Consider the following 26,920-nt stretch of genomic DNA (forward strand, 5'->3'; position numbering starts at 1 on the left):
TCTCATATAACCTAGCTGCTGAAAGGGACGATAAACTAAAAATAAACTCAACTCCCTTTCCCTCTCCCTGAGAAATATGCGTGAGAGAAATTCACTCACTTGTTTTAATCATTGTCTTCTTTAGCCTAAACATCATAACGTCGGTCGTTAAATTGAAAGATTTTATCTATGTTACGTGGGATAATGTCATGTCGTCCAGTGCAAATCTTTTGGAGGATAATAAGGAGGGATTTGCACTCACTTGTAAACATATTACTTACTGCATTACTGTTTAATTCTGCACTCTGCAAAAATTCGTTCGTTTGTTATAAAACTGTCTCTGTATGCATGGTATTGAATTTTACCTGTAAAATTTTCAAAATGTGGTGCGCTTAAACTTGGCCCACATCATTTAAAGTAGACGAGTGTTTCCATCGATGTTTGTACAGAACGCCGTAATTTGTATATCATTGGTAGGTAAATACATTTTATCTGGCAACATTTACGTTCGCACATGCGTCAGGGAGGAGAAGTCAGCTGACGAGTGTGTGTGGAAAAGGAGGAGCTCGTGCTGCTGCAATAGAGTTTGGTATTAAATTAACATCATGTCTGGGAAAGACAGAATTCCAATATTTCCATCAAGAGGGTAATGTTGATTGTCTTCTCATTGTTTGATTCAATTTACGATAGTATTAATACTGTGTTATTTATAAGTTTCCTAAAGTGGATGAAAAAACAACCTTGATGTATGCATTGAAATTTGTGATTGATATAGAATTAATTAAGAAACTTAGCGTCGCTTAATTGGCTGTTCCATAGTCTGTTCACTATTTTAATAATGAAGTCACAATAAATGTATATTATTAAAAATTGGTATACAAGGTCAATATCGCTAGTAATTGTTTTGGATATAGTATACGTAAGACCGTCTGAGTTCCAGAAGAAGCTGGACGCTCATACTTTTAGGGATTATTCATTGAGTATCTACGAACTTAGAAAGGGGGTAACAAACCCACTTTCATTTACTTATCCACTGATACGAAAATAAAAAAGAACGTACCTATTTGCCCTTGTACTTTATATGCTATAGCGCATTACATTATATGCAACAAGGATTTTGGTCTACATCATGATATAAATTTAAAAATATTTAACATTTTTCGAATCGAAATCAACAAAATTTATTCTAGAAAGTAAAAATAGAATGTTAAGCACATATAATGAAGACAACGCAGTGATTTAATTTGGTAACGTATAAATATATAATATGAAGTATCCTCGCGCACGGAAGACAGGGTGTTCTCATGTATACTATTACCATTGTTTTAATTGTTCACATTATAGTTGTGTAGGTCAAGTTTAGATAAATCACTCGAAATAATTGTTGAATATTATAATTCTTTCACTAATTTCCTTGTTTTCCAAAAGATTTACATGACATTACCCCTCAGCATAGATAAAATTCAAGGAGACTATCAGAAGTAATTGAAAAACTAGTTCAGAATTGGTGCATAAATACAGCGTCCACGTTTATGGCATAAAAATTACAGTGCAAACACACAAACCAACATTTACTACATGGTCACTAAACAGCACAAATACTAGTTAGGGCGGGGCAGAGCTGGTGCGCCCGGTCTGTAACGCGGAGAGTTATGTCCGAAGAGAGCAGGCGCATCAGCGAGGGTAGTGAAAACGAGTTTTCCCAATGATACGACTTGTAATATCTGAGGATTTCATACTAGTAACGCTACACTTAAAATAAATAAATCAGCTTTTGTACACTGCAGAAATACTCTGCTGGTGGAAAATTGTATGTAATACAGTCATCTTTGATATGCACTCACTCATCTTGACCGTCGTAAAGCACTTGTAATGATTTTACGGTAGTAACCCTGTGTTTGTAAAGCTAAAATACAGCTGTATTAGTTAGTATTTAATTCTACAGCCTGCAGAAATTTGTTCCGTATAAACATGTCTTACATACAGAATATTGCATTTTACCTCTAAATTGTGCAAAATGTGGTGTGTCTAAAATATGTTGTTTTCTGTCTTTATTACAGCTAAATGGGAAGGGGAACCTGTGTTCTAGAACCTTGCCCATATTTTTAATATAGCTCACACATTGTTTCTTTAGACATAATGGGTGGTATTCAGAGAGAATTCGTTAATCAATAGTTAGTCACCGACTAGTTAGTGTCATACTAGCACTTCAGTAAGGAAGATGTACTTTTTGGTATTCAGAGTCTACTTTGAGTACAACTAAAAAATTGATTTGAGTATGATTAACTAATATAACCCAATGCATCAGGTGAGAAGAATAAATGTGGCAACTGCGAAAAAGAGATGTGCGCATGCGTAGTCTGTAAAAATGGAAATACATGACATACGAAATAGGAAAGGTGTCGCACAAGCTAAACCGTGGCTAAAAGGGTACCCTCTGCTCTAGATTAATTAGTCTCATGTAATCAACTCCCGTCGATTACTACATCCTAATCAGAGTCTCTGAATACACTTTTGATAACCATCTGTTAGTCAACCCTGTAGTATTGCCTTAATCAGACGTCAAAACGACTCTGCATAAGGCCCAATAATTCTTGGATTCAAGTCAAAAGTTACAAACTTACTAATAATTATTGTTTTAAATAGGGTAATATTAAAGAATACTTTCTTCGAGATAGCGTGACAACGTCAAGAAGTTACCTTTCGTTTTCAATACCAAGACTTGCGTCTGATAGGATTCGTAACTCATTATACACAAACTGTGTATTTTCTGCATCAAAGGGAAGAAAGCCTTCCTCTTTGTGATCATAGAGTTGATGTTCATGTCCTGGGGTTCATTCCTGTTAAAAGTAAACTTTTCTAATGAGGAAGGAAGTAGTGTTTTCGCGGATAAATTTATGTAACAGTGAAACTTGTAGTATTAGTTACCTGATGCCTTCCGCTCTTTTGTTGGTGCACACTCAACAGAGCCCTAAAAGGAATTGTTAGAAAGTTAGTTTTTCCGCTGGTTACCTGTCTAGACTTCTGTTATTTACTCTTTTACAAATGCCTTCTAAACCTTATTTTCGTTGCGCTTGCCCACTAATTGCATACAGATTTCTAATATACCTGTAAACTTATGTTCATTATAACCATTAGTTGTGAGAAGAATACGCCCCAACGTGTGCTAAGTAGTCACTATAAGTAAGAATAGTATCCATTTTCAGAGCAGAGTGAGGCTGGTAGGTTTGTGCTGGGTTGCTTCCGTAGGGAGCATGCGCAAAATAATGGTGGATATGAACGTAAACTAAGATTTTCTCATAAAACCATGCACCAACATACACTAGGAGGTCACCGAATTTTTTTTATACATTCCTGTTCATAGCAAAGCGAACCAGGAGGGCAAGCATCGGTAGGGAGCAGGCACGAAGCGACTGTGGGTATACGCGTAGAAAAGTGCGAAAAATTCGCACCTGTTTGTGCTAGATGATCACAATCTGCCTTTGCATTAGTATTGTATACTAATGGACCATTCCTTTTGGCGAGCTATTTTTATGTTCACAGATGAAAGATAATGTTTGTTAGTTGGTACCCCACTAAAATATAATTGCAAACTGTTATATGAATAATGAAACATGATGATTTAGTTATATTTCTGAAAGGAAATTGCCAAAATTAAAAGTATAAAGGAAAGTATAATAAAAAAAGAAAATATCTAATTCCAAGTAGCATAATACAGAAAGTTCTAACACGACAAGGACGTAACCCTTCCTACTTTTATTAACATTCATCGTACCAAAAATACAATTTGAATGCAACTATTTCAATAATCACACATTGCATCTCGTGCACGTCACAATTAAAGCAACTCATACATTAAAAATGACTCACACTGTTACAATACCACCTCGAACAATCACTAAATGAAAACCCACGTGCTAGCCATATCCCGTGACCGAATAACACAAATCCACACATATTACGTGTTATACACATAAGACATACGTCATTAACTAATCACAATTCTTAACATTATGAACCATCGCAGAAGCATGCTAACACCACCACTGTCAACCAAAACAGGCCACACTTTCTCGAAATGCGTGTTAACTTGGGATAAAACATTCACTGTATAGTGAGGTAAATAATTTATATCTGAGGGGATGCAAAAATAAACTTTATATTGAGTTTATGTTAACTGAAAAAGTTAACGACAGGCAATCTCGTGACGCGTATATACACTGAACAACAAAATAGGAAGAGCAAGTAAAACAGCAGACATCGATAATAAGACTTAATATAGTCTAAAATAAATGGTTTAGAGACTGAGGGGAGGAAACAGACTAAATAACATCATTATTGTAATAGTGAACAAAGTAAAGCAGCTATACTGTCACCAAAGTACTTCGTAACAATCCAACTTAGGGTACCACCTAATCAACTAAACTACAGATACATTACACGTTCTACATGTATAAGTAATTGCGTATTCTGAGCACTAAGTAAGCTAGGCATTACTCTTTTGTGAATTAATGAATTTCATCTGTAAATTAAAATTTAAAAAAAAAAAAATGTTCCCGTATATTTAATCTGCACTTTCATTCTAGTGAAGGGCGAACGAGGATCCCTCAGTGTTTGAAATCGAAAGTATTCTGTGAGGTTTTATTATATAATTTACTCGTCATATGCTAAGAGCCAATCTCTATGTTTTATCATACGATAGATTTCTTCAAGAGAAACATTTTAATAACTACACTCACTACATGTTTCTCACACCTGTTACGTTTGGAAGTTGCCGAATTTTATTTCATTATCTTCAAGTTTTAAGTAATAATTGGTAGTTTCACTTCGTTCAGAAATTAGAATAACTGTCTTTTGCGTGAAGTCAACTTAGTATTTAAAAAAAGGCATATTCTATTAGCAACGTCTCATTTTTACTGTTCATACATGCACAAACATCTAATGTGGCTACCACCATACAGTAACTACGAATTGGAAACTGCACTAATATATATATATATATATATATATATATATATATATATATATATATATATATATATATATATAGATAGATAGATAGATAGATAGATAGATAGATATCTAGGTAGGTCGGTAGGTAGGTAGATATATGCCCAGATCGTCATTTAGTGCCTTATAAAAAGTAATCTTTTGTTTGTGATTTTCCATTTTTATTGCCCATACTTGCAAAAGTAAAGAATAAGATGCCATCATATAATTACCATAAGTATGTCATGTCAACTTTACCTCGCTCGTGTTAACACTTTCTACACACCCTTGACTGTTCGAGGTTATCTGGTTCCCGTGACCCTTTTTTACAATGCCAATTTTACAGAAATCTCTGGACGATGCATCTGATTTTGTGTGAATGCCACTGCTTTGTATAATGCATATTCCTATCACTGAAAATTGTAGGTTGGAGCTGATATTACCTGAAACTTATCCTGATTTACTTAGATCTTATTTGCAGAAGCACTATGGGGAGCCATGATTTGCTTTGCAAAGTTGGCGTTGGACGTGTGTACAATATTAAGTTGAATTTACTTGGATGATGTTGATCTGGCGTACTTTTAACTTGCAATCGCAGTTGTACCTCGATGTTCCCTTCAAATCCCTTTGAGGAACTTTCTTTGGTTTCTCCGTCCATATCCCATTTTAGAATCACATTGAATTCGCATCTATAGAGGATATGGTATGAGGAAAATGTGTTTCCTTTATTTATCGTATAAAATCAAATTTCTATTTTCCACCAGAAAGACAGCTTTCTGTTTGTAGGAGTAATATGAACTAGAAACGTGGACATTTATTGTGGGATTTGAATAGAAAGCAAGTGCCTTAATGTTTGGAGTACGATTCGCTGATCGTTGATTATCTTGTTTCTTGCTTTTTCAATTAGACTTATCCTCGATGTATCTGCCATTTAAAGCAAACACGAAACAAGTTTTTAGGGAGTGGTGAATCTTAAAGCCTTTTATTGTTGATTGATTCGTATTGTTAATCGATGTTTTTTTTTTCTTCTTTTTTTTCGAAAAGATTAATAATATGCTTTTTCCAGAATGGTTTAATTCTTGTGGTACACAATGACACTACAGCAATGTAGTTGTGTATCTTACATTTTTTTCGGGTGTAGTTGTGTATCTTTTTTCCTTAGATTGTGTATAATTGTATCGTAGATAAAAGTTTAGGTAACCTTAAGTTTGAAGATGGGTATATTTGAAACGATGTGAACTAAGGAAGAAGAAATCGTAGTTATTTAACAAACGAAAGCAGTAATTGTTCGAGTCTTAAGATAATCTGATACCATAGGTGTCCAAACTTATATTTAATAATAATAATAATAATAATAATAAAAGAAATTGGTTGGATTGAGCTATAGTATGGTGTCTTCTCTTTTATCTGAACTAATACGAGTGCTTCATAAAACTGCTTCCATTATTTGTGAGACCTTTATATAAATATATTGGTTTCAAAGTAAAGTTTATTATAACTGGGGAAAATGCTTTAACCAATGCTGCAGGAAGCCTTCAAATTTTAAATTTCAATTCTAATAGTATATATAGTTAATTGCGTATACTTGCGCCTTATGAACTACCTAGGTCTTGCTCTTGTTTTTCAGTGCTCAAACTCTGATGAAGTCAAGGTTAAAAGGCGCCCAAAAGGGTCACAGTTTACTGAAGAAAAAAGCTGATGCTTTGCAGATGAGATTTCGAATGATTTTGGGTAAAATTATTGAGGTAAGCTGCTAGTAAGGCCTTTCTTTTTTCTTGTTAAAACTGCATATATTTCTAAGAACTGACTAACAATTCTGGTAAGCTAGAACACAGGGTGGATTGATTTAAATCAGTCTGATTTAAATCGCGATTTAAATCAAGATTTAAATCACTTGATTTTTTTAATAAAAATCGTTGATTTAAATCGAATTCCGAAATAAATTAATTTAAAGTGAAAATAAGTAAAATCTCGTTTCTGTTTTGTTATTTCGATTATGGAAGTTAATAATCATACTACAATGAGACTCAAATGTACATTATAGTATGAAAACAAGTGTCATGCAGAGGATGATTAGGGAAAATCCCGTTTGGAACAGGTAACGGAGCAATCCTGCTTTCTTCTTTTCGTAACATTGGGTTTGGGTTTTTAAATCGTTCACTATTCCAACGGGAAAATCACCATCGACATTTAAGACGAAAATTGTTTTTTGTGCGTGTCTGTTTGTTTGTTCCCAGATAATAGGGTGTATTTAGAGGGATCCTATCCAGTCTCCATTTTTTTTTTGTTTGTTGTTAATTTTTTAACTTTAGGCGAAATTTATGTATTTCATGCCGCAAGCTAGTTCTGAGTTTTTGAAAATAGGCCCCTTCCAAATATCAGTAACTTTCGTGAAAAAAAAGTGTCATTTTGAAAAACGTTGCTGTACTTTTTCCTTAATGCTTAACCTTTTAAATTATATCACCTATTTTTAGGTGATAGGGTAGAATCTTCATTATTCGATTAAAAAAAGTACCAATAAGGCTTTTTACTTCGTTTTCTTCAAGACTAGAGGCATTTTAGAACACGTTACATATGCTTTCACGCCCTTCTGCGTTGAGGTATAGTGTGTGATGACGTCATAATCTTAAAAAGATATTTTTTGTTATGCGTATTATTATTATTATTTGGCGAGTTACATTTTGCATTCAGAAGACTGAAATTTTGCACACTCGTTCAGTGCACCCCTTAATAATTTTCAGATGTTTTCAGATCTCTGCGTGAAAACAGCGGGGTCCAGAGGGGCAAAAATATTTTCAAAAAAAGATATTTTTAACAAAAAATAGCTTTTTTCGTGATTTTCACGCCTCAGGTGGAGACATATGAATGGTACGGTTTGAAAGGCTGTTGTATTCTGAAGAAAATGATGTACGTACTATGCTCCTAGGATAAATAGGGATGTCTCAGGAAACTGTTACCTGAGATCCTGTTTTATACGGGAATCTGGGGTATTTGGGAATATTATTTTTCGCGGGCTTACTTTTGCACCTACAAGATTGAAATTTTGCACTTTTACTCAGTGCACCCCTCAGTATTTTTCAGATTTGTTTCAGATCTCTGCCTTAAAACAGGGAGAGGAGTCGGGTCCACAGAGGTATTTTTTTTTTAAAGATATTTTTATCAAAGTATTCCTTTTTTCGTAATTTTCCCGCCCCAGATACATGATACATTTGAAGGATACCGTTTGAAAATTTGTTTTATTCTAAAGAGAATAATGTACAAATCATGATCCTAGACAGGGTTGTCTGGTTTAAACCAAGGTGGTTTAAACCAAAAACGAAAAATGTTAAATAAAATAAAAGTGTAAGTGTTCGTAAAATCTTGATGAACACACATTTGTGGGTTATCACGTTTCACTCCCGTATATTATTTGTATTATATTCAGACCTAAATTTCCCATTCATTTCTCAAAGAGATTATACTACAAAAGCAACTTAAAAAAAAATATCAGTTTATGAATGTTTCTTTTGTGATTTTTTTTAATAGTTTGTTATTATTGTTATGCAATTGCAATCAAAGAAATTCTAAATATTGTTTCGTTTTAATAATGTTTATTATTGATAAAATACATTGAAATGCCGTACTTTGGGGGGGGGGGTATACAAACCCCACGAGAGGTATTTATTGAAATCAGACGTATCTTTTATAACTATTTATGTATAAATGGGTCAGAGCCAAAGTGAACTCAAATAATTCGTATCTTCATTCACTTTTCTTACTGATACGCAAATTAAGTCGTCGTATTTCTTTTCGTATCTTTATTCACTTTTCTTACTGTCTATACAAATTATGTCGTTGTATTTCTTTAACTTGGACTAATAAAAGTCGTAGTGAACTAACTTGGACTAAATTAGTTCTTGAAATTGTCCATATGTAATTCTGTATAATGGTTTTACTTGTGCAACTGATTATCTTTTTCTGAAATGACTCTTGACAGTTATATTAACAATTATGTAAAGATTAGTACAACGTATTTTTTTATCAGGAGTTCTTCGTGAGTGAGTCGGCAGACGTATCGCGTTTGTGGCCAATTGGTCCCGGTTCAGAGTTCAAGCGGAGGATAATTTCACTCGGATGTAAGCCGAGAAGCGGTTTGGATTCCACTTTGGGCTTATGTCACCCCTTGTAGCATAACCCGGTTGTTGCATAATAACACCAAGGCGAAAGAAAGAAACTTGTTTCTGTCCACATGTGGTACAAGTGCGTAGAGCAAATTATTTAAGCCAGAAAAAAACTGGTTTAACCCCCCCCCCCAAAAAAAAACGGATTTCTGGTTTCAAAAAATAAAAATCATGGTTTTTGCCAACCCTGATCCTAGGATAAATAGGGATGTCTGAGGAAATTGTTATATTATATCCGGGTCATCTGGGGCATTGTGGGAATGTTCTTAGCTCATTGTTAAATAGTTTCCTCACCCTTACTACTCAAGATAGAAGCTCGAAATTTTGTACACACATTTAGTACACCCCTTAATATTTCCCAGTTGATTTTGAAATCTGTGCGTTAACACAGGGGAATCCAGAAGGGATCAAAATTTTTTTTAAAAAAAAAAGTTAAAAAATGCCGATTACTCTCAAAATTTTCCGCTTCAGGGACATGATAGGGAAATGTGAATGTTACCGTTTCAAAAGCTGTTCTATTCTAAAGAGAGTGATGTATGTACCATGATCCTAGGATAAATAGGAATGATGTTGTAGCTGCTTGACTGAAAGTCTATAATTTACCTTTAAAAAGAGCCATAATTTCAAAGGGTTAAGAAACATTGTTTGGGATTGATATAGGTTAACGATTGGGAATAATTCAAAATTCAAACCCAATACTTTCACTTAAATGGCATAATTAGCATTTAATACTAATACCTAAAGCTTTTTCTTCAGTTCGTGGCTTGTATTATACGAGGAGAAAGATTTGATTTAAATCAAAAAAATCGATTTAAATCAAAAAAATCAACAAAAATGATTTTTTTAAAAAAAATCATGATTTTTTTCCACCCTGCTAGAACATACACATAGAAACGGTAACACGTTGGCTCAGTGGTAGAGCACTCACCTCTAGTGAAAAGGATTCCTGGTTTGAAAGCCACTTGAGTTTATGATGGGCAGTATTTCCGTGATTTTTCTCGATATTCTGTTTCCTTCCACATTTTCTTTTCACCAATTATTTCACAATCATTCACTTTAATTGATCATTCGTTTCCTTTAGCCTACAGAAGACGTAAAATTTAAAAACAAAATCATTTTGTAATCCTTTCAATTCCTAACTCATCTTTTTCTAAGTTATTAGAAAAGATAGCAAAGTAAATAGGTCATCGAAATTATCAGCAACATAAATACTCAAATAGGACTAACCAAGAGTTCATATGTTTCTCATAACCCTTTGATAGGGAAACAATATGTGCGTATTACTCTTGAATGACATATCTTGCAATTACACCTTTCAGGCGCATACTCTTACTTGTTTATGTTAGTGCTCAACCACCTTCACCGCTGGCCTGCAGTACTGGTTTCACCTTCTCCTTCACCAAAACACACTGCGTTCATTTTTGTCGCCTTCGTCACTGTGCCTATGATCCTATGCTATTCCTTGCCCGCTCTCGCCTGTCTTATGTGGACCATGTTTGTTTTCTGGGTCTGCAGTTTGACAGACGACTCACCTGGTCTGTTCATATTTGAGACCTGAAGTACCTGTGTCTCCGCTCCATGAACCTACTACGTTTAGTGTTTCATCTTTCATTGGGTTCCTATCGTGTGGTGATGTTGCGTCTGTATCGTAACCTCATCCGGTCACAACTGAATTATGGCTGTGTTGCATATGGTTCTGCCCGACCTTCCATCTTACGTTCCCTGAATACTGTTCATCATCTTTTACTTCGTCTAGCCCTTGCAGCCTTTAGGACCAGCCCTATTCCTAGTCTTTATGTTGAGGCTCATGAACCTTCTTTCTCTCACCGTCGAGATTGTCTGCTCGTGCGCTATTATATCCATATTCGTGCACAACCTGATCATCCTTCAGCATTCGCCCGTGCATCTGGTACTCGCTATGACCACTATCAAGCATGACCTACAGCTGCTCGGCCTTTTGGCATTCGTACTATAGACCTTGCGGCTTCTCTTGGAATGAACGTCCCTACACTTTGTCCATTAGGCTTCCCGTCCATTCCTCCGTGAACTGTTCTTCCACCAGTCATTAGCTTTTATCTAGCGCAGTTTCAGAAGTCTGTTACTACTAGTCAAGAATTTTATCAGGAGTTCACCTCTTTTCTGGATTAGTACCGAACCTACATGTCATCTACACTGATGGTTCGACGCATGTGAACTTTATTGGTTGTGTCTTCGTCACGGCTGAATTAGTAGCTATTTTGCAGACTCTGCATTATATTCGTCGACGCCATCTTCGACATGTTCTCTGCTCTGATTCCATCAGTGCTTTATGTAGACTTACTGATGTCTCGACTTTGCACCCACTTGCTCAGCAAATTCTACTTTCCTGCCACTCCTTACGTATGGGAGGCTACGATGTACGATTGTGTTAGGTGCTTGGCCATGTTGGTATCCCAGGGAACGAGCGTGTTAACCGTGCTACCAAGGAAGCTGCCCTTACAGGCTCTGACTATTAATTACCGATCCTCAGTCCTGTCGTCGACTGTCATCTCCTTCAGCGCTGCTGGCAGACAGACTGGGACGAGCACCTACATAATTAACTGCACGCTGGCTTGGTGTTTGGGCCACGAGTTCTCGTCCTTCACGGCTAGAAGAACGAAGATTAGCACGCTTGCGTATCGGGCATAGCCATCTGATCCATGGCTATCTGTTGCGTAGGCAGAATCCGCCTTCCTGCACTCTTTATAGTGCATTACTTACTATCCGTCATCTTCTCGTGAAGTGTCTTCCTCTTGCTCCTGAGCGAGCCCGCCTTGGACTATAAGCTGATATGTCTACTTTGTTTGGAGACGATGTCCAGTGATCCTCAAAGTTTTCTCCTTCCTACACCATGCTCAAGTCCTGACTGCTTTGTGAGTGTATTCCTGATCTTTTAGTTTATTTCTCATTTTCTGTTTCCATTGTGGTTTTATGCTTGTCATAGCATTTCTTTCCTTTTCTTTCCTGCACAGTCATATCCAGTACTAATTACGAGTTGCCCAACGTGTGTTCACCTATTGCCGAGCTGCCCCGGCAGAGAAAATTAACATATCGTTGTGTATTAACCAGTCCTTGTGTCTGTTTATTGAGTTTGAACATTTCTTAAATGCTATGACATTTTAACTTTTTAACTCGTAAGTGAAGTGACACCTTTTATTATGCTATAGACTGCGCTTTTATTTTATATTTTTTCCTGGGATAAATGTTTTTAATCCTTTGTATTTCTTATTGTTGGTGTCACAGAAGGATGCAGAAGATCTCGCTGTCGACGCACTTAGCCAGATTCTTTCAATCAATCTTACTTGTTTATGTATGTACATTTTGCCCCATGGAATAAATATCACTAATTCATACGTTTTCAAAACCGCAACTACCAGGACGAGAAAAGTACCAGTTATTTACCCAAATAACTAATATTGTAACTGAATGTCTGGATATATCAACACACAGTATTATTAACATCATAGCAACAAGTAATTGAATGATCTTGGGTAAGTTATTGCCCCTGATAGTTTCGATCATGGTGTTTGGAGCTTTCTAAAAAAATAAGTGTTTATGAACGTAAGTATTTTTCCGAACTTAGATCCAACACTAAATTTTAAACTTTCATTCGTATCCAAGTATACGAATAAAGTAAAAGTAATTATTTAACTTTTAAGTAATTTTTCTTTTTTTTTTCGATATTTCGGAAAATATTCACTGTTACCTTTGACTAGGGACGAATTCGACGAGAACTAGTACTATTTTACTTTATACATAATATGAAAGTACGTAAAGATTTTTTTTTTAAATAAATACTTTATCGTTTCCAAATAGTTTTGTCGATTGTTGTGCATATATACTATTTTATTGAGTCTGTCTGTTTCTTGTCAATTTGGACTCTTGTGGGTCGATTCCTTCACAGGTGACGACATGTTACTAACGCATGTGCTTTGTGTGCTCGTGGTTCCAGGTTCGATTACTTTTGCGGATATTTACATCAGATAAAAACCCTAGTAGTATTTCAGATTCTACGTTAAACAGTAGATTTCGTCCCAAGTGCTGAAAGAATACATTAAACGCCAATGTGCAAATGGACTGAAACCAGATCAGCGAAAATGGGCTTCACTCAGTGAAACCTTGTATGGGCAATTGGTAGACATTGTTGCATACTAGTCGCCAATATGAAGCGACCCGGAAGCACTTGCGTATCGAACGCTCACATCTCATATTTAATGCGGGGCGCTCACCATCTGTATTGTGAAGATTGTATCGTCTCACTTGAATATTCAGAGGGGGCGCGGTGGCTCAGTGGTAGAGCGTTCACCTCTGGTGCTTGGGGTCCCGGGTTCGATCCCAGCCCCCGCCAAGTGAACTTTGTGGTGGACAAACACCGTGCTCGTGGGTTTTCTCGGGGTTCTCCCGTTTCCTCCCACTTTCTTCATTCCACCATTTCACTCATCTCTCATCATCACCGTCTCCTTTAGCCTAACGGGCATAACCGTGGGACGTAAAACTCAAAGATTTCATTTCATTTGAATATTCAGACCTCAGAGAACGTTTGAGAGTACCTAACTCTTAATCAGGTTTTGAGGATTAATGCGGTCTTTAGTGTCTGTATTCTTAATATTTATTCCTGCAATTGGATTGATGCATGTGCTCTCGAGGTATTTTCCTTTTTTACGAGTTCTGTAATTCGTTTATTTACTCTGCTTCCTGAAGCTATAGAGTACAGATTCATAAGGAGCGTGGCTTACCTTGTAGCTTTGCTTTCTTCCATTATTTAGATATTTCTACCTACCAGATCATCTTCAACATCTGTTTATGCTGCGTCACCGAAATTCTCTTTTACATCTGCTATGATTTTGAGTTTACTTAAAAATACAAGTGCACGTAAAATACTCCTTAATTTTTGTTGCTAGTAAATGCTTTCACCTATTCACTGACACTATAATTTAGCCTCTCCACTCATTTTTTTAAAAAGATGTTCGATTCGATTACGAAGTTTGTGGAATTCCATAACTGTGTTTTTGCTATTGATGGAATTATTTTCACTTAAACTCATTTTTGTTACTGTCGATCACCCTTATTTTTAAGAGTATATACACATGTATTGTTATACGGTTAAACTGATATATATATATGTATATATATAGTTAACTATGTGCAGGTTAAGTGTCTATAAATCTTCTTTTCAAACTAGAAGTGCTTCTTGTGACCAGATCCAACTATGATTTTCCAAACCTTGTTGGTGTAGTCCCATGTTCATACGTGAAATGAGGATGACACTAGTTCTTAATTGTAAATTGTATAGAAAGATTTTATTCTATTGTATTTTATTTTTTTGTTTATTTACTGAAGAAGTTGGAAAAATTATTAGAAATTTTGTGTTGCGTTTACCTAAATATTGTTGCTTATACTATCCCATCTGTGGTCAAGGCTGCCTAGCTAAATTAAGTTTCGATCCATTGGTACTCATGAGAAACGATTGAGAAACTATTTTATTTAGTAAGCTTAATGTTCTGTCCTGTAAAAATCTTGATAAGCCAGAAGTGGAGAGTTCTTCACCCTTAATATCTCTGATAGGGTCTTTGCTCTGGTGGAAATGTTTCTCTTAGTACTTCCGCTTTATCGTGACATCTACAAGAAACAGGACACAATATTGAACTTACTACTGTTTTTTCCCCTTATCCAACAACACTGAAATCACAGATGGGATAATGTAATCAAATATTTAGGTAAACACAATACACAATTTGTAATATTCAAACTTTTTGTTAAACAATAAATAGTCTTTCTATAAAATTTCTACAGTTAAGAGCTAGTGTCATCCTCATTTCAGGAACCAACACGGGATCACACCAAGAAGATTTAAAGATATTTAATCTGCACTCAGTTAACAAATACAATTAAAATAAATTAAGCATATAATAACACAATTGTAAATATTCATATGAATAACGTTCACAATAGTTACACTTTTTAAAAGTTTTGATGTGCATTTTTAATGTGGATCTTGTGTCGGCAATTGGGCTTAACCTAATGGGGACAAATAGCCTCGCTGTTACGTCCTCATTAAACTTTAACTAGTCAATCTTTTAAACTCCAACATCCATCTCACCTACCCCCAGCACAAGATCTATTATGATACTGTCATTTTAAAGAGAAATTCGTAATTAGAGTTCAGTTTTGCATTATAGCTTCAATCCAAACACTTAGTTTACTTTCTGTCTTTGTAGACAAAAATATTGATGGGAGAAGTTATGAAAGAGGCAGCATTTTCTCTAGCGGAAGCGAAATTTGCCACAGGGGATTTCAATCAAGTTGTTCTTCAAAACGTAACAAAAGCCCAGTTAAAAGTTAGGACGAAAAAAGACAATGTAGCAGGTATGTATGTATCAATGTAAATTAAGGTGATTCGTAAAATTTATAATTTTATTGTGAAAGTGTGAGTTCAAAGGTTGCATCCAAAACTTTTATGAAAAACTAGAAGTTTCCAATAAAATTCAGTTATCTAATAGTGAGTGGAAAGTTCAATGAAGACATAATTGCTTTTCAGAAAATTGGACGAAACTGGTAAATGATTGACGTCAGGCTCCAGTGAGAGCAAGAGCAAGAGCAAGAACAAGGTTCAACAGGTACTGAAAATTCAATTTCAAACAAAATTTGACTCGTTTTCTGGTTGATTTTTACATTATTATTACACTTCCATATAACCAAATGAAACAAGACTTGATGCATATCACATACGTTCTAATGTAAAATACGGTGGTGCCTTAAGTGCTTTAGAATAAATTATGAAATTGAATAATTTCTTGCCTTGAGTGGAGTGTACATAAAAGTACAGCATTTTATTTTGCATATAGACAATTTCTGAGATGTTCATAAGCAGGAGAAAGTTGTTGTAAATGAACGGATTTCGACAATATAAACATTGATGCTAAGTTGCACCAGCCGAGGATTAATCTGTGGATAGGGATAAAACTAAAGTTAATAATCGAACTGAGGATAATGTGTTGCACCAACATTGATCTGAAGATCATTTCGACAAATCATCAGATTAAGATAAATCGTCGAGAATGGAAGATTAATCCGTGATTAGCATTTTGTAGGGAATCACAGCTGTGAGTTAGTTGTTACAGTGGTTATCTCAATCGTCTCTAAAGCAAGAAAGAATGATGTTTGTACTAATAATCTATCATTAACCACCATGAAACGATTAAAGTACCAAATTTGCACAATTTCATTATATTTATTTTATTAATTAGTATCTTTACTGTAGTTTGTGAATTGAAGAAATCAGGTTTAGGTGGTCACCTAATATAGATGAACATAGTAGTTTAATTTGTGTTACATAAAGTGATTATCTTGTATGAGATTCTACCCTGTTTCATGCCACTCTCTTGGGTTCAATTATATTTTATGGAATACGCGACCCCATTCGTTCATTTAACAGATTTATCATTTTAAATCTTTTAGTTTTGCTTTATTGGAGTTATACCTGTATATTAAATACTAGAGAACTAAGCAGGAAAATAAATAAATGAAATAATCCGGAGCAGTTATCTGTGTATGCCATAAACTAAAATTGCTCCCATCCTTGCTCTAAATTTTGCAGGCATATTCTACAAATTTTACCCAGATTCTAGAATAAAAACTTGCTTGCTGGAGCAGTTAACCGAAAACAGAAAACTGAATTCTATCGTGCTTTCTATAAGGAGTGATCAGTAACTTTTTTAACCACCATGCGTAATTACCTAATTTTTATAGTTAACAGAAAAAAAGTGAGATTTCCAACAATCCTGATTAGTTTGTCCTTTATGTTTTGTGGTTAATTATACATATTAAGTGTATATATTTTTTGAACAGAAATATTTTATTGATTTACTTTGGAACTGTAATATTCTGTAATAGCCAAGTACTAATAAATATTCTTTTGCTTCTAAACAGTCTATTTTTGGCAGTTCTTCTGCTGCCTTGTATGAACAATGTTAAAAGGGGAATGTTGCAGGAAAATTAGGTAATGTAGATATAGGGGATATATATATATTTTACTAAATATTTAGAAAACCTTCCAGTTATACGAAAGTCTTGAAAAATATTTTTTTTTTCACAATAGTAATCTTTATTTATAAGTGAAACCAGATATATCATCTCAATCTGCAGACTTTTTTTTTTCACTTTTCCACTTAGTCTCCGTTTTTTTGCACACATTTTTCCCATCGTTCTGCAAGTTTCAAAATACTCTTGCGATAGAATTCCGTTCCAGTTGCTGTAGACATTGACGCACTGCTTGCCGAATATCTTCCAGTGTCTCGTAGCGATGGCCTTGCATCTGTTCCTTCAGAAAACCGAAAAGATGGTAGTTACAGGGTGCCTTGTCGGGGCTGCAGGAAGGATGTGGAAGTGTTTCCCACCCAAATCTCCTAATCTGCTCCATAGTGGCACGTGCAGTATGCGAACGCGCATTATCCTGTTGAAGGATGATGTTCTTTCCAGGACGTTTATCAAGTAAGGCACAACGGAGCTTCAAAAGTGTCTGGATGTAGCGGGCAGAATTTATGGTTTGTCCAGGCTCGAGAAAGTCAACCAGAATACAACCCTGTGCATCCCAGAAGACGCTCTCCATAACTTTCCCTACCGATTGCACTGTCTTCGCTTTCTTCTTCGGTGACGAATTCAAGTGGTGCCTTTCCATACTCTGTCGTTTGGAACCAGCTTTCATCTCCAGTCACAATACTCCTCAAATGTCATCATCGGAAGGTTTGGCAGGGTAGAAGGGTATGTGGTCCTCGGTTAATAAACGTGGGACCCAACGGCACAAACCTTCCGATAACCTAAGCTTTGAATCATTTCTTGCACCGCACCATGTCCAACACCAAGTTTTGCAGCAATTTCATTCACAGTGATACGCCAATCTCCTAATCAGCTCATCAACCTTTTCCTTGTTGCGTTCCGTGGAGGTAGTTCGAGGGCGTCCGCTGCGAGGCTCATTCTTCGATACTCGTGTTTCCATCCTTAAAATGTTTCACCCACTACTGGCACCCATGCACACATCTCCATAGGCACGCTGCAGTCTCCGGTGAGTTTCGGAAGCAGATTGGTCCTTTTTAACGAGGAATTCAGTCATAGCACACTGTCGAAACGAAACCTCGCTACCCGCCATTTTGGAAATCCTGCCTGTGATCACGTGCTAGTAACAAACAACGTCAACGTCTGGAAAGAAAGAAACGTCTGTAGATTAAAATGATATACTTGGTTTCAATTACAACTAAATATTACGGTTGTGAAAACATGCTGCTCACGACTTTCAATATGACTTGAACTTTTTCTATTTCCCTCCTTTATCTTAATTATTGCCTGTTATTCAATTTAAAATGAACTATTTTCAGATCGTTATGCTGTGTTTACCAAATTCAAAATTAAAAGATAAAAAAAACTTCCCAGATATTTTGTATATTTACAGAAATGAAAGTTAACTAACCATTTTATTTTAGTCGTTTAATAGTATAGAATCGAATAAGAGTAACAGTAGGAAAAGAAGAAAACAATCATTTCAGCAAATTTAATATTATACAGAACAATAAATTTCATATAAAATTTTGTAGGAAATTAAGCTTGGATCTGTGAATGTTTACGTTGATATTCCGCATACCATTCCAGATGAAGGCTAACGTATGGAAAGAATTGTTTCGTAATAATGCGTTGCCCTTATATCTTAAAAAGATAAAGGAAGAGGAAGTGATTACTTCAATAATGAGTAGCTTGAGATCAAGGGAACTTTCTCCTCTAAATGAACAAAATAATAACCGAAAATGAATAGCTTTGCTAAATTTATATACCAATAAGTTAATTTTAAAAAAAATGATAAATATGACTATCAAACCAGCAGGAAAGGCCTTTGGCAAATATATGATTTTACCGATAATTTGCAGAATTATGATGGATGCCTTCTACATAAAATCCAAGAATGTGACTAAATTGGACGTTAGATGGACAGTTCTAAATTTATTCGGAAAATTCGAAAGGGAAGATTAGATGGTGAACAGAAGATAGAAGCAGTACAAATAATTGCTTTTCAAGTGGGACTACAACTTTTAAATAACAATAATAAAGCATCAGGCCTAGACTGTCAGTTTACTATTCTCTGTTAATATTCCAGTTTGCTGGAGGAACCCACTGTGTTCCGAAATGTGATATTTTGAATGGTATATTTGATTTTTTTTAAAAACAAAAGTTCTTTATTTATTTATTTAGCAGTTCTTTATTTACAGGTGTACAATTACCTGTGTTTGAATGCTACCAGGATGGAACCGACACCTACGAATTGGCTGGGCTTGCCAGAGGTGGGCAACAGCTTGCAAAGCTGAAGAAGAACTACCATAAGGCTGTAGAACTTTTAGTAGAATTAGCTTCGTTGCAGACATCTTTCGTCACATTGGATGAAGTTATTAAAATTACAAACAGAAGAGTAAATGCTATTGAGCATGGTAAGTGTTGTTAAATCTTCGGGTTTTAAAAAAATACCATAAAACTTTTCTAAATTCGTAAGTTCATGAAAGCTTGACTTGTGTATCCTATTGGTAAAATACTTAATCATAAAATGAGACCTTAAATATAATATAACCGAAGATGGCCAAATATCTTTGACGCCTTTCATATCATGCTTCTTTATCTTTTTTCACTTATGACTATATTTGGCCGTGTCTGGCGGTGTCAAGTTTTTAATATTGACTTGAACTGCGGACACAATCATGAAATGGTTATCCTCATTTGGTACAGGCCTATGCTTTCTTTACTTAACGGCGAAATTCCTTAGAACCATAGATAATACATTCGGAGCCGAACAGCTTTTTTGACGTCGAAAATGACTAAATTTCTACTATCTATCTGCTGAATTTCGTATACTGTAAGTTGAAGAGCAAGTAGCACTAGGAGTTCCCTTTTCGATATAAGTGTAGGGGGGCGCGGTGGCTCAGTGGTAGAGCGTTCACCTCTGGTGCTTGGAGTCCCGGGTTCGATCCCAACTCCCGCCAAGTGAACTTGTGGTGGACAAACACCGTGCTCGTGGGTTTTCTCGGGGCTCTCCTGTTTCCTCCCACTTTCTTCATTCCACCATTTCACTCATCTCTCATCATCACTGTCTCCTTTAGCCTAACCGGCATAACCGTTGGACGTAAAACTCAAAGATTTCATTTCATTTTTCGATATAAGTGTAATTGCAGTAGTTCATACCCGTTGTAGATTTCTGTTGTTTACTTCAGATAATACAAACCCACGCTCAGGATTTCTAACTAACATTCTACTTACGGATTTCTGTAATTCCTGAATTTCCTTTAAGCTTCCAAGCTTTCTACTGTCTCCAGGAGTCTTGGTCACGAGGGCAGTAGCGGATCTAGAAGGGAAAAACTAAGGGGGGGGGGGGGAAGCCAGTATCCATACTATGATATGTATATATAAACTTTCAAAAATACATAAATAATAGCTTAAATTATTTTGTCACTGAAACAACTGAGAGGCCTAGGCCCTAGATCCGCCACTGCACGGGGGTTTAAAACAGGAAGAAAAATAATATAAACATCAAGAAATAATAAAGGAACTGACTTACCAAGGAAAGAGCTGTGTTGTACATCAACGATCAGCAGATGATGATGATGCAAAGTGAAATATGGCGGAGTCAGCTTGTGTCTTTTTGTTGTCCCTTGTTGGAAGGTTTCCAACTCATTATTTTTATTGTCATGCCAATGCTGTGAAATTTTGTAATTACCACCTCCAATTCGTCGATCAACCATCCCTTGTCTAAATTTAATTTCTTTTTTTCTTTTAATGAATAAATAAATTTTCAAAAAACATTCTTTTTACTTTATTTATTTTATTTTATTTTTTTTTAACATTAATTCAAATCTTGTAGGTGCATTAAGTTGATCATAGTAAAGATTGGTGCCGAACAATGATATAATGATCTTGCCTTACTATTATATTCCTGGTGATGCATATGTTAAGAGTTCTTTACCGATGCACTGAACAAGATGCACATGTCATCACTAGTTACGCATATAAAACTAATATCATCCAAGATTGAATATTGCTCTCTCATATATGGGCCATGTCACTCACCTACATCTGTGTAGACTCAATACCGTTGTAGACCTCCTTCATGGCTATGTAGTTAGCATACGCGCATTCAACGCGGGAGACTCGAGTTTCATTTCCAGTAGTAGCTCATGTGGTTTACATCTCACGTTAGTCTTTACTCCACGGCGCTGAACGAGATGTTCAAGCACGCTTATGTGTTCTTTCAATTTACATCTTGACAAAAGAAGACATGCATTTTAAGACCAGACTTTTGAGTTGCGCAGTAATGTCATTGACTTGAAACTTCTACATAAGAGACCTGAAATCGTACTCTTAAGACTTTCCTTTGTTTGCAGCAGAAAGTTATATAAAAGGTACGTGCCTATCGCCATGTATTGTTTTCGGCCAGTAGTCTGTTATTGATTCGTAGTTAAGGAAAGTTAGTGGTCGACATAAAGTCATGACATGATTTGTGAATGTAATTGTAAACATTTTGAGTTGATAAACAAAGCTGTTCATAAAAGTGATAGCGAAAAATACAGTAATTGAGAATTGAATTATAACAGATTATTCATGTAATTTAAATGTCATGTTTTTGAAGTAAAGGTAAGTGCAGTGTTTCTTCATTATTGGGTTCGCATATGAACAGTAATGGCTTACTTGATTTAGAACGGAGTTATTGCAGCCAGGATACATAAAGAATAGTAAACCTCAATTAGTAATTGTTTGTTTAATCTCTATACCTTTCGTATAATTTCCTTGAACACATCTGTTCCACCTTTTAATTATCCGGTCCTTGATTGTCAGTTATCCGGAGACCTACCCAATTTCTATAATAAGCTGACAAGTGATGTGGACATTTTTTTCCAGTTACTGAATGTTGGACAAAATGATTAAATGGGTCTTTCAGAAGCTAATTACATTGTTACTGCTGCATTTTGAAAATAGTTTAATAAATAAAAGCAAATACTTACTGGTAAGTACATATAATGGGGTGAGAGGCGATACGCCGATCATGCATCATTTGATCAGCCATATGATTTGTAGCGCCAGGATGTTTACAATACTTTTAATAATAAATACTTTTATCAACTCCCAGTGTACTTAATAAATTAAGCATTTTTTATTTCAGTGATTATTCCACGTATTGAAAGGACCCTTGCCTACATCATCTCTGAGTTAGATGAACTAGAAAGAGAAGAGTTCTACAGGTATGTTGGGAATAAATTATACTAATAACATTTTAGAAAGTGAATTTTGTTAAATCTTGCAAGTTAGCCCTATATTCCTCATTTTGGTAAGCAAAGTGTTTGGTTTTGTTAGTAAAATGTCATAAAAATTTCATCTCCTGTCTGCAACCTTATTTACAGGCAGTAGAGTTAAAATGCTTATAAAGTTTTCCGCTTGATATGGTGGTCCTTATTTATATGGGGAAAAATAAATTTAGGAATTTCCTTGGACTCACCCCCTAATATGGGACTAAATTAAGCCAGGAGAAAAATTAGATCCATTGAATAATTTTAAATGGTGCCCCAAACGACCTAAAGTTTTGAATTCGTTTACAATACATAGTATATGGGGAAAAGCTGAAATAAACTTGTAATTTAGAAACGGCTTAAGGGAATGGAAAAATATCTTGAATAATGGAACTAGAGGAGGAGACCAACCTAATCTTGTATAGCATTATCAGCCATCTTCAATTCAGGTCAAAATTTTTAAATAGGAAGAGGGTCATGTGACATCTTTTTGAGGTAGCATTTCACCAGAAGCACAAATCTGGTATTATTTTCAAGTTACCTATATTCATGTAAGAGTTATTACGTGTGAAAAACAAAATGCTTCGATGTAATGTTATTTTATTGGAGTTCTGGAACACAGATTTGTAAGAATTTTTGAGGTCTTTTACATAAATTAAAGCAAACTGCTTGTTTCGCTTTGGACTACAAATAAATTTTTCCATCAAGATGATTCATAGTCCATTATGAGGGAAAAAAATATATAACTTAGAAGAAATTGCAGTATCCCTTATTTATGTAGTAGCTTTTTGATAAGTTATAAATCTTATATGCTACATAGTTCGCTTTTGTCGCATCTAGGACAAGATTGTCTGTGGGCCTTCACTATCTGCAAAAGAAACTGTTTCTGCTCATTTTTCCTAGGAACGTTGTTGTAATCTTCTATTAGTTACACTCCCCTTTCTGCTGCACCGTTTGTTACATGGATAAATTGTCTTTCCTTGAAGATAGTCATTGTTATTTGGTGGGGGCCGCGGTGGCTCAGTGGTAGAGCGTTCACCTCTGGTGCATGGGGTCTCGGGTTCAAATCCTGCTCCCGCCAAGTGAACTTTGTGGTGGACAATTACCATGTGCGAGGATTTCCTCGAGGTTCTCCCGTTTCCTGCCACTTTCTTCATTCCACCATTTCACTCATTTCTCTTCTTCACAGTCTCCTTTAGCCTTGCCGGCATAACCGTGGGACGTAAAACTCAATAATTTCATACCTCACCCAGATTCTTTTGCTGGACCACCAAAAATCCAGATGTATTTCCAGCAAGATTGTGTCTTTTAAACATTTACGAGGCTTCGTTGCTGGTCCAATAAAAATCCAGGAAAACAATTTTTCGCATCAGCAAGTTTCCATTAGCACAGTATGTATTCGCAAATATTCTTCCGGAATCCGCACTTGGTTGCTGAAAATTCATACCAGATTGTGGCTGGTCCAGCAAGATTTTGTAACTTGGGCAAACAAGTGAGCATATAGCCCTTGTACTTTTCAGAAACCAAAAGAACTATTTTGTTACGTCGCTTGACGTATTTTTCTTTTATTAAGTGAAGTACAAGGGCCTACACCCCATTTTTCGCATCCTAAATAATTGTAGGAAAGATGATCGTAGATGTTCGTTTGATGTAGAAAAGAAACCTAATTGTGACAAATACTTAAGGCTGGCGGAGTAGAACTGGACTACCGTTAGGGTTGGGTTGGGTTGGGTTAGATTAGAAATGGCTCTCCGGTGTGAAAAACGGAAATAGCGCCAATAGTAATATTCTAACGTGTGTATCAAATTGATAGAAGAACTTGATGATACACAGGAGGACCTACACTTCTGTATCATCAAAAGCAATATACTCCAAGATTCATTTTTTGTGTTAACTTCTGTTAGGACATTGTGAAAAAAAATCATTTTTATATTAGATTTTCTTCTTAATTTAGAATCGATTTCTTTAGATAATAAGGTTTCACAAAGTTTGTAATATTTGCATTAGTTGGATTAAAACTCCACTCGTTCGAGGTTTTTTGTATCGTTAGGTACATTTTTGTAATACTCATGTTACAAATATTGTTTCTTGATATGAAAAACCAATACAAAATGTAAGCCACAACGCTAAGTAAATACACATGCTTCAGAAAATGTTTGTATCAATTATGGCTTAAATGTTAAAACATGGTAACTCACAAAGCAGCATACAAAATTAGAAATTCGCTATTTTGATTTGATACAATTATTTTAATCCTTCATGTATAGTCTTATGTGCAAAATCAGCTTTCCGACTTTGAAAATGAATTGTGCAGTAGAAAACCTGTAATTTCTTAAAATAGTAACATTGTGGGTTACCATGTTCTTGTCTCACCCCTTTAAATGGGTTCACTACCTAGCATCAGGTATAGCGCGTTAGCTACTTGCATAAATTCTCAGCTCATTCACTTCTAGTCCAGTGGATAGAGCGCGCACCTTTTGCACATTGAGGTCCCGGGTTCGATTCCTGATGAAAGAGCATTAAATTCATTTTAGTTGTTCAGATCCTACTTTTAAATTGTATATTTTCGTCATGTACGGTCTCGCTTCTGATTAGAAACGTAAATGCTGATTAGTCAATAAATAAATTCTCGTTGTGGTGACTGAAAGTCACAACGGAAAGCATAGTGACTTGAGTTATGACTTTTTTTTTTTTGAAACTTAATACCCTACACTTTAAAAATTCAGGTAAGAACTTAAACATAGAAAGTACAATAATAGAGTTAATAAAGAAAATAGCTAAAACTTCAAGTTCACGATTGTTTTTAGGCGTATGTAATTACCGAAGTAGTAGCGAAGATACAGTTCTCCATCTTGTGAAATAATTTAAAATAATTGAGTTGCATTATTGAGGATTTGTCTTAAATAATACGGTAATTTTTACGTATGAAACATCTCATTGTATATGTGCATGACAACTTTTCGTGCACTACAAACGTAATTTTGAAAATACAATACTAATTTCACAGTTTCGTTTTTCTATACTTTGTTTAAAATACACATGTTCATCAAATATTCAAAATATATTAGATTGCTAATAATGACGTCATTAAATGCAGACCTGTAAGACATGAGAACTGTTATTTACTAAATGTATATTTTTTTTCTGTTTATTTTCCTTAAGATTGAAGAAGATTCAGGACAAGAAACGACGTATGAGGATTATAAAGGAAGCTGCGGCAGCCGAATTAAAAGAAAAGAATTTAGCAATTGAAGCGGCAAATCTTCTTGAAGAAGGTGACGAGGATCTTCTGTTCTAGACCGAAATAGACAAGTGCTGGAAATGCTTCGATCTCTTATTATTCGAACATGTTTTGCCGTGGCTTATAGGATAGTTCAGATAGTATGTTGTAAATATAAGTTAATTATGTACAGTAAATCGTGGTTTATTAAGTTTAAATGATAGGTCGTTAAATGTGTATTAAGGTGAAACCATGTATTTTATCATGAGGGAATTAGATTTGTTTTTGGTAATAAATAAAAGGTGCAGGTCATGAACTTGACTTTTCTACATATGATATTTTTTTCTATTTTTCAAATATCATGTGAAAAAAAAAAATATTCGATTATTTCCCGTATAAAGTTGCAAGATTCATCTCATATTTAAGTGGTCTTAACGTTGTCTTCTATACTTAAAAAATATGGTACCTATTACTTCATTCATGTCCTCACTTGTTATTAGTAAATAATAAAATGAATTATCAGTATTATTTTTATTTTTACCTATAGATTACAGTGTGAATGCATTATGTCATTTTGATCATTGTGTGTGTTATGTTTAAAGTATAGGTGCCAGTTTCCTTCCCGGTAATAATTTTTCACAACAGCACTTTTACTTTATAAAGCTGTAACTTACAATCCTAAAATAAATTCCAAGTTATTAATAGACATTCCTACAAGATTTTATTTATGAAATGTAGGAACAGTTGAATGTAATAATTCATGTAGAAAATGTAAATAAAGATTATATATATATAAATAAAATGTGTACCTTCTTATAGTCGAGATATTCTTACGTTATTAGAGTACAACATGAAATATTGCACCCAACTGAGTTTGTCCTTTGTGACATTAAAAATAAACTAACTGATGAGAAAAACCAATTTATTAATATAAAGCTAATATATTGTGAAAGTTTCGCCACCTAATCACTTGGCTTTATCATTAGTCACATAGATAATATCTGAAGTCAAGTGATTAGTTGGCGAAACTGTTACAATATATTAGTTTTATAATAATAAATTGCTTTGCTTTGCTTTGCTCAGCGATTAGTTCATTTTTAATTATAGTATATAATAAGCAAAGCTGGTACAATGGAGAATAAAAATTTATCATAAGTTTTCATAAATATAAACAATCAAATCGAATTTGAATGTACACTCATGTCCAAAATTATTGTCGCATGCCTATAAACATGTTGTTGTAG

At 35.1% G+C, this 26,920-nt stretch overlaps 1 protein-coding gene across 1 annotated transcript; it reads left to right on the plus strand.

Moving 5' to 3' along the window:
• Window positions 1-467: 467 nt before the first annotated feature.
• Window positions 468-26,478, plus strand: LOC145660457 (V-type proton ATPase subunit D 1-like). Its single transcript, XM_081725503.1, has 6 exons — window positions 468-625; window positions 6,596-6,713; window positions 15,365-15,512; window positions 19,400-19,615; window positions 22,333-22,411; window positions 25,619-26,478. The coding sequence occupies exons 1-6, from the start codon at window positions 585-587 to the stop codon at window positions 25,752-25,754; spliced, it is 738 nt and encodes a 245-aa protein (XP_081581629.1). The 5' UTR covers window positions 468-584; the 3' UTR covers window positions 25,755-26,478.
• Window positions 26,479-26,920: the final 442 nt, after the last annotated feature.

Source organism: Thermobia domestica, chromosome 9 (assembly GCF_964235325.1).
Source record: "Thermobia domestica chromosome 9, izTheDome1.hap1.1, whole genome shotgun sequence".
Lineage (NCBI taxonomy): Eukaryota > Metazoa > Arthropoda > Insecta > Zygentoma > Lepismatidae > Thermobia > Thermobia domestica.